Raw genomic sequence first — 7500 nt, forward strand, 5'->3', positions numbered from 1 at the left:
ACGAGCACCATTTATAAAAGCCCTATTTTAAATAGTAGTCCTTATATTTATGAGACAGCGCTGGGAAGGGTGATGACACAACCCCTCTGGTAATTTAATAGGATCTATAGGGCTGGAAAGGGCATGAAAGGGAATTCTATATCTGCCCATTGCCTCTTTCTAATTCATTTCTAATTTTATTATTAGGAAAAGTAATACGTATTTTAAATCTGGATGAGACTTTATAGAGTGGTGAGGAGGAGGAGTCTACCGTGGTGAGGAGGTGGAGTCTACCGTGGTGAGGAGGAGGAGTCTACCGTGGTGAGGAGGTGGAGTCTACCGTGGTGAGGAGGAGGAGTCTACCGTGGTGAGGAGGAGGATTCTACCGTGGTGAGGAGGAGGGGTCTACCGTGGTGAGGAGGAGGAGTCTACCGTGGTGAGGAGGAGGAGTCTACCGTGTTGAGGAGGAGGAGTCTACCGTGGTGAGGAGGAGGGGTCTACCGTGGTGAGGAGGAGGAGTCTACCGTGGTGAGGAGGAGGAGTCTACCGTGTTGAGGAGGAGGAGTCTACCGTGGTGAGGAGGAGGAGTCTACCGTGGTGAGGAGGAGGATTCTACCGTGGTGAGGAGGAGGAGTCTACCGTGGTGAGGAGGAGGATTCTACCGTGTTGAGGAGGAGGAGTCTACCGTGGTGAGGAGGAGGAGTCTACCGTGGTGAGGAGGAGGAGTCTACCGTGGTCAGGAGGAGGATTCCACCGTGGTGAGGAGGAGTCTACCGTGGTGAGGAGGAGGAGTCTACCGTGGTGAGGAGGAGGATTCTACCGTGGTGAGGAGGAGGAGTCTACCGTGGTGAGGAGGAGGAGTCTACCGTGGTGAGGAGGAGGAGTCTACCGTGGTGAGGAGGAGGAGTCTACCGTGGTGAGGAGGAGGAGTCTACCGTGGTGAGGAGGAGGATTCCACCGTGGTGAGGAGGAGGAGTCTACCGTGGTGAGGAGGAGGAGTCTACCGTGGTGAGGAGGAGGAGTCTACCGTGGTGAGGAAGAGGATTCTACCGTGGTGAGGAGGAGGAGTCTACTGTGTACGGAAGTGACTTCACCATTCAGTTTCTGGATTCAGGATTCACTCAAACATCATTTTAAGGTTAATTTTACTATTGACAGTTACAGCTGATTTTGGGATTGTATCGATTCGCTCTCCTTAAATATTAGTCATCTGATTTATTCATTTAAGTCTCTGAATTGTTTAATCAAACTTTTCACCACCAGCTCCTGATATCAGGGCATAAAAACTCCAATCTGTCTCCTGAATTAGCCTAGTGGGTCTGAGCTCGTTTTCCCCGGTTTTACCTAGCTAAACTAGGAAGCTAGCTGAACTATGCTAGTTTTTGTCCTCATTGTCAAACGTCCTAAATAATGCACCCTCAACTTCAAAAGTAAAAAACTACAATCATATAACTAAGAAATTTGATGGAAAAAACTTTAAAATGATGTATTGTTTAATTGTTTTGTTGAATAGTCATGACAGGTTCGAGGTATCTGTCGTAAGACGACGGCGGCGGCGAAGGACATCATTGTCCAAGTTCAGTTTTGAGATTCACCGGCGCCATTAGCGTAGGGTCAGCTGGACGTTTCTGACTGGTTCTGCTTGTAACTGTGACAACGGGCAGCCACTCCCCTCTTGGTTCGATGGGATATGTAGTGATTTTGCCAACACAGCCAGATATGTACACAGTCTTGTACCCTTAACCTTTTTTAAACTGACTATCGTATTTGTTGATTAGATAAGACTTTATTAACATAATGACAAATCCAGGAGTCACGAGTTATCTGACATGAGAAAACTTGAGAAAATAGCAACTCCACACATCGTAATGACTACAGATTATAATGACTACAGATCGTAATGACTACAGATCGTAATGGCTACAGATCGTAATGACTACAAATCGTAATGACTACAGATCATAATGGCTACAGATCATAATGACTACAGATCGTAATGACTACAGATCATAATGGCTACAGATCGTAATGACAACAGATCATAATGACTACAGATCGTAATGGCTACAGATCATAATGGCTACAGATCGTAATGACTACAGATCATAATGACTACAGATCGTAATGGCTACAGATCGTAATGACTACAAATCGTAATGACTACAGATCATAATGGCTACAGATCATAATGACTACAGATCGTAATGACTACAGATCATAATGGCTACAGATCGTAATGACTACAGATCATAATGACTACAGATCGTAATGACTACAGATCGTAATGACTACAGATCGTAATGGCTACAGATCGTAATGACTACAGATCGTAATGACTACAGATCGTAATGACTACAGATCACAATGACTACAGATCGTAATGACTACAGATCATAATGACTACAGATCGCAATGACTACAATGAATGTCTAAATTACTTCCGGACACAAAGGGTCCTCAGAGCTCCTCCTCCTCACCACTCTATAGCCTTTATAGCACTGTGGACCAGGCAGGGGAGAGGAACGGTCATAACAGATCTATGTTATACATATCTATGTCTCAACAGCTCTATGTCATTTTAACAGATCTATGTCATATTAACCTGTTAGGGCTAGGGGGCAGTATTTACACGGCCGGATAAAAAACGTACCCGATTTAATCTGGTTACTCCTCCTACCCAGTAACTAGAATATGCATATAATTATTGGCTTTGGATAGAAAACACCCTAAAGTTTCTAAAACTGTTTGAATGGTGTCTGTGAGTATAACAGAACTCATATGGCAGGCAAAAACCTGAGAAGATTCCTTAAAGGAAGTGCCCTCTCTGACAAGATCTTGTTCTTCTTGTCTCTGTTTATTGAAGACTGAGGATCTTTGCTGTAACGTGACACTTCCTACGGCTCCCATAGGCTCTCAGAGCCCGGGAAAAAGCTGAATGATGTCATTCCAGCCCCAGGCTGAAACACATTTGCGCTTTTGGCAAGTGGCCGATAAGAGGATAATGGGCTTAGGCGCGTGCACGAGTCGATCCTGTGCTTTATTTTCTTTCGTCTATTTACCTAAACGCAGATTCCCGGTCGGAATATTATCGCTTTTTTACGAGAAAAATGGCATAAAAATTGATTTTAAACAGCGGTTGACATACTTCGAAGTACGGTAATGGAATATTTAGAATTTTTTTGTCACGAAATGCGCCGTGCTCGTAACCCTTATTTACCATTCGCATAGTGTCTTGAACACACGAACAAAACGCCGCTGTTTGAACATAACTATGGATTATTTGGGACCAAACCAACATTTGTTATTGAAGTAGAAGTCCTGGGAGTGCATTCTGACGAAGAACACCAAAGGTAATCAAACTTTTCTAATAGTAAATCGGAGTTTGGTGAAGGCTAAACTTGCACAGGGCTAGCTATTTAGACACCCAGCAAGTTTAGCCTTCACCAAACTCCGATTTACTATTAGAAAAGTTTGATTACCTTTGGTGTTCTTCGTCAGAATGCACTCCCATTCTCCCATTCCGGGCTATCTACTTAGAATATTGCAAAATGTGCTTTCACCAAAAAGCTATTTTAAAATCGGACATATCGAGTGCATAGAGGAGTTCTGTATCTATAATTCTAAAATAATTGTTATGCTTTTTGTGAACGTTTATCGTGAGTAATTTAGTAAATTGTTAGTAAATTCGCCGGAAGTTTGCGGGGGGTATGCTAGTTCTGAACGTCACATGCTAATGTAAAAAGCTGGTTTTTGATATAAATATGAACTTGATTGAACAAAACATGCATGTATTGTATAACATAATGTCCTAGGTGTGTCATCTGATGAAGATCATCAAAGGTTAGTGCTGCATTTAGCTGTCTTCTGGGTTTTTGTGACATTATATGCTAGCTTGAAAAATGGGTGTCTGATTATTTCTGGCTGGGTACTCTGCTGACATAATCTAATGTTTTGCTTTCGTTGTAAAGCCTTTTTGAAATCGGACAGTGTGGTTAGATTAACGAGAGTCTTGTCTTTAAAATGCTGTAAAATAGTCATATGTTTGAGAAATTGAAGTAATAGCATTTCTAAGGTATTTGAATAACGCGCCACAGGATTCCACTGGCTGTTACGTAGGTGGGACGATTTGGTGCCACCTACCCTAGAGAGGTTAACAGATCTATGTCCTATTAACAGATCTATATCTCAACAGATCTATGTCAGAACAGATTTATGTCATATTAATAGATATATGTCGTATTAACAGATCTATGTCATATTAACTAATATAGGTCATATTAACAGATCTATATCCTATTAACAGATCTATATCCTATTAACAGACCTATGTCATTTTAACAGATTTATGTCATATTAACAGATCTATGTCCTAACAGTAACAAATCTATGTCCTAATAGATCTATGTCATATTACCGGATCTATGTCATATTAACAGATCTATGGCTTAATAGATTTATGTCCTGATATATCTATGTCGTAACAGTAACATATCTATGTCCTAATAGATCTATGTCATAACAGTAACAGATCTATGTCCTAATAGATCTACGCACTAACAGATGGTTCTGTGATTAAGCCACACACTCCAGATGAATAACCTTGGCTGAGACTTGAAGACGAGCATTAGCTCCTTGTCTTGTGACGTGGAGATCGGCTTCAGATTTATGACTGAATTTACTTCAGAACACTATTTAAATATGTAAAGTTGTGTTGATATATCTATTGAACGTATAAAAATGACAAATTAACGTTGTAGGTAAGACAAATGTGTTGGCTAAAGTACAAACTGTCTGGCATCCAGGCTAGTGGAAAGAGGTTTGAGGCAGAGTGAAAACAGAGACCTATGTCCCATCTCCAAACAGTCATATCAAACCTAGAGACAGAGAGAGCAGAGACTGTAAGGGGTTTGAGGCAGAGTGAAAACAGAGACCTATGTCCCATCTCCAAACTGTCATATCAAACCTAGAGACAGAGAGAACAGAGACTGTAAGGGGTTTGAGACAGAGAGAATAGAGACTGATGGAAAGAGGTTTGAAGCAGAGCGAGCAGAAAGACTAGAGAAACTCACCTTGGTTACACAGAGAGCCACAGAATCCTGACAGACACTCACAGTGTCCTGTGATGTGGTGACAGGGACCATCGCTATGGATACACTGAGGACAGGACTGACTGCAGCGCTGACCATAGAACCCTGGAGAACAGACTGAAAACACAGGGGACAGGGTGAGTGGATTAATGTGTGTGTAGGTATGTGTAGGTATGTGTGTATGTGTGTGTGTGTGAGTGTGAGTGTGTGTGTGTGTGTGTGTGTTGTGGGGGGGTATGTTTGTGTGTGTGTGTGTGTGTGTGTGTGTGTGTGTGTGTGTGTGTGTGTGTGTGTGTGTGTGTGTGTGTGTGTGTGTGTGTATACTTATAAACACAGACATTTCTGAGACAACCACAGATACAAAGCTAAGACACTACCGGACACTACCGGACACTACCAGACACAACCAGACACAACCAGACACTACAGGACACTACAGGACACTACAGGACACAACCAGACACAACCAGACACTACCAGACACTACCAGACACTACCAGACACTACCAGACACTACCAGACACTACCAGACACTACCAGACACAACCAGACACAACCAGACACAACCAGACACTACAGGACACTACAGGACACTACAGGACACAACCAGACACTACCAGACACAACCAGACACTACCAGACACTACCAGACACTGCCAGACACCGCCAGACACCGCCAGACACCGCCAGACACCGCCAGACACCGCCAGACACCGCCAGACACCGCCAGACACAGCCAGAAACTACCGGACACTACCGGACACTACCGGACACTACCGGACACAACCGGACACAACCGGACACCACCGGACACCACCGGACACCACCGGACACAACCGGACACTACCGGACACTACCGGACACTACCGGACACTACCAGACACAACCAGACACTACCAGACACTACCAGACACTACCAGACACTACCATACACTACCAGACACAACCAGACACTCCCAGACACAACCAGTCACTACCAGACACAGCCGGACACCACCGGACACCACCGGACACCACCGGACACCACCGGACACAACCGGACACAACCGGACACTACCGGACACTACCGGACACTACCGGACACTACCGGACACAACCGGACACTACCGGACACAACCAGACATTACAGGACACTACCAGACACTACAAGACACTACAAGACACAACCGGACAATACCGGACACTACAGGACACTGCCGGACATTACCGGACACTACCGGACACTAAAGGACACTACAGGACACTACCGGACACTACCGGACACTACAGGACACTACCGGACACTACCGGACACTACCGGACACTACAAGACACTACAGGACACTACAGGACACTACCGGACACTACCGGACACTACCGGACACTACAGGACACAACCGGACAATACCGGACACTACAGGACACTACCGGATACTACCGGACACTACCAGACACAACCAGACACTACAGGACACTACAGGACACTACCAGACACTACAAGACACTACAAGACACAACCGGACAATACCGGACACTACAGGACACTACCGGACACTACCGGACACTACAGGACACTACAGGACACTACCGGACACTACAAGACACTACAGGACACTACAGGACACTACCAGACACTACAAGACACTACAAGACACTACAAGACACAACCGGACAATACCGGACACTACAGGACACTACCGGACACTACCGGACACTACCGGACAATACCGGACACTACAGGACACTACCGGATACTACCGGACACTACCAGACACAACCAGACACTACAGGACACTACCAGACACTACAAGACACTACAAGACACAACCGGACAATACCGGACACTACCGGACACTACCGGACACTACAGGACACTACAGGACACTACAGGACACTACAGGACACTACCGGACACTACCGGACACTACCGGACACTACAGGACACAACCGGACAATACCGGACACTACAGGACACTACCGGATACTACCGGACACTACCAGACACAACCAGACACTACAGGACACTACAGGACACTACCAGACACTACAAGACACTACAAGACACAACCGGACAATACCGGACACTACAGGACACTACCGGACACTACCGGACACTACCGGACACTACAGGACACTACCGGACACTACAAGACACTACAGGACACTACAGGACACTACCAGACACTACAAGACACTACAAGACACAACCGGACAATACCGGACACTACATGACACTACCGGACACTACCGGACACTACCGGACAATACCGGACACTACAGGACACTACCGGATACTACCGGACACTACCAGACACAACCAGACACTACAGGACACTACAGGACACTACCAGACACTACAAGACACTACAAGACACAACCGGACAATACCGGACACTACAGGACACTACCGGACACTACCGGACACTACAGGACACTACAGGACACTACCGGACAC

General features: G+C 45.3%; 1 protein-coding gene across 2 annotated transcripts in view; it reads right to left on the bottom strand.

Moving 5' to 3' along the window:
* The window catches only part of LOC115203621 (multiple epidermal growth factor-like domains protein 11), a gene marked incomplete at its 5' end in the record, with an annotated part of 61209 nt that overhangs the window by 25969 nt on the left and 27740 nt on the right, over nucleotides 1-7500 (bottom strand). For both annotated transcript variants that reach the window (XM_029768464.1, XM_029768463.1), the window contains 1 exon segment: nucleotides 5049-5183. In XM_029768464.1, coding sequence (XP_029624324.1) covers nucleotides 5049-5183 — 135 coding nt within the window.

This window comes from Salmo trutta, chromosome 12, assembly GCF_901001165.1.
Source record: "Salmo trutta chromosome 12, fSalTru1.1, whole genome shotgun sequence".
In the NCBI taxonomy this organism is placed as follows: Eukaryota; Metazoa; Chordata; class Actinopteri; order Salmoniformes; family Salmonidae; genus Salmo; species Salmo trutta.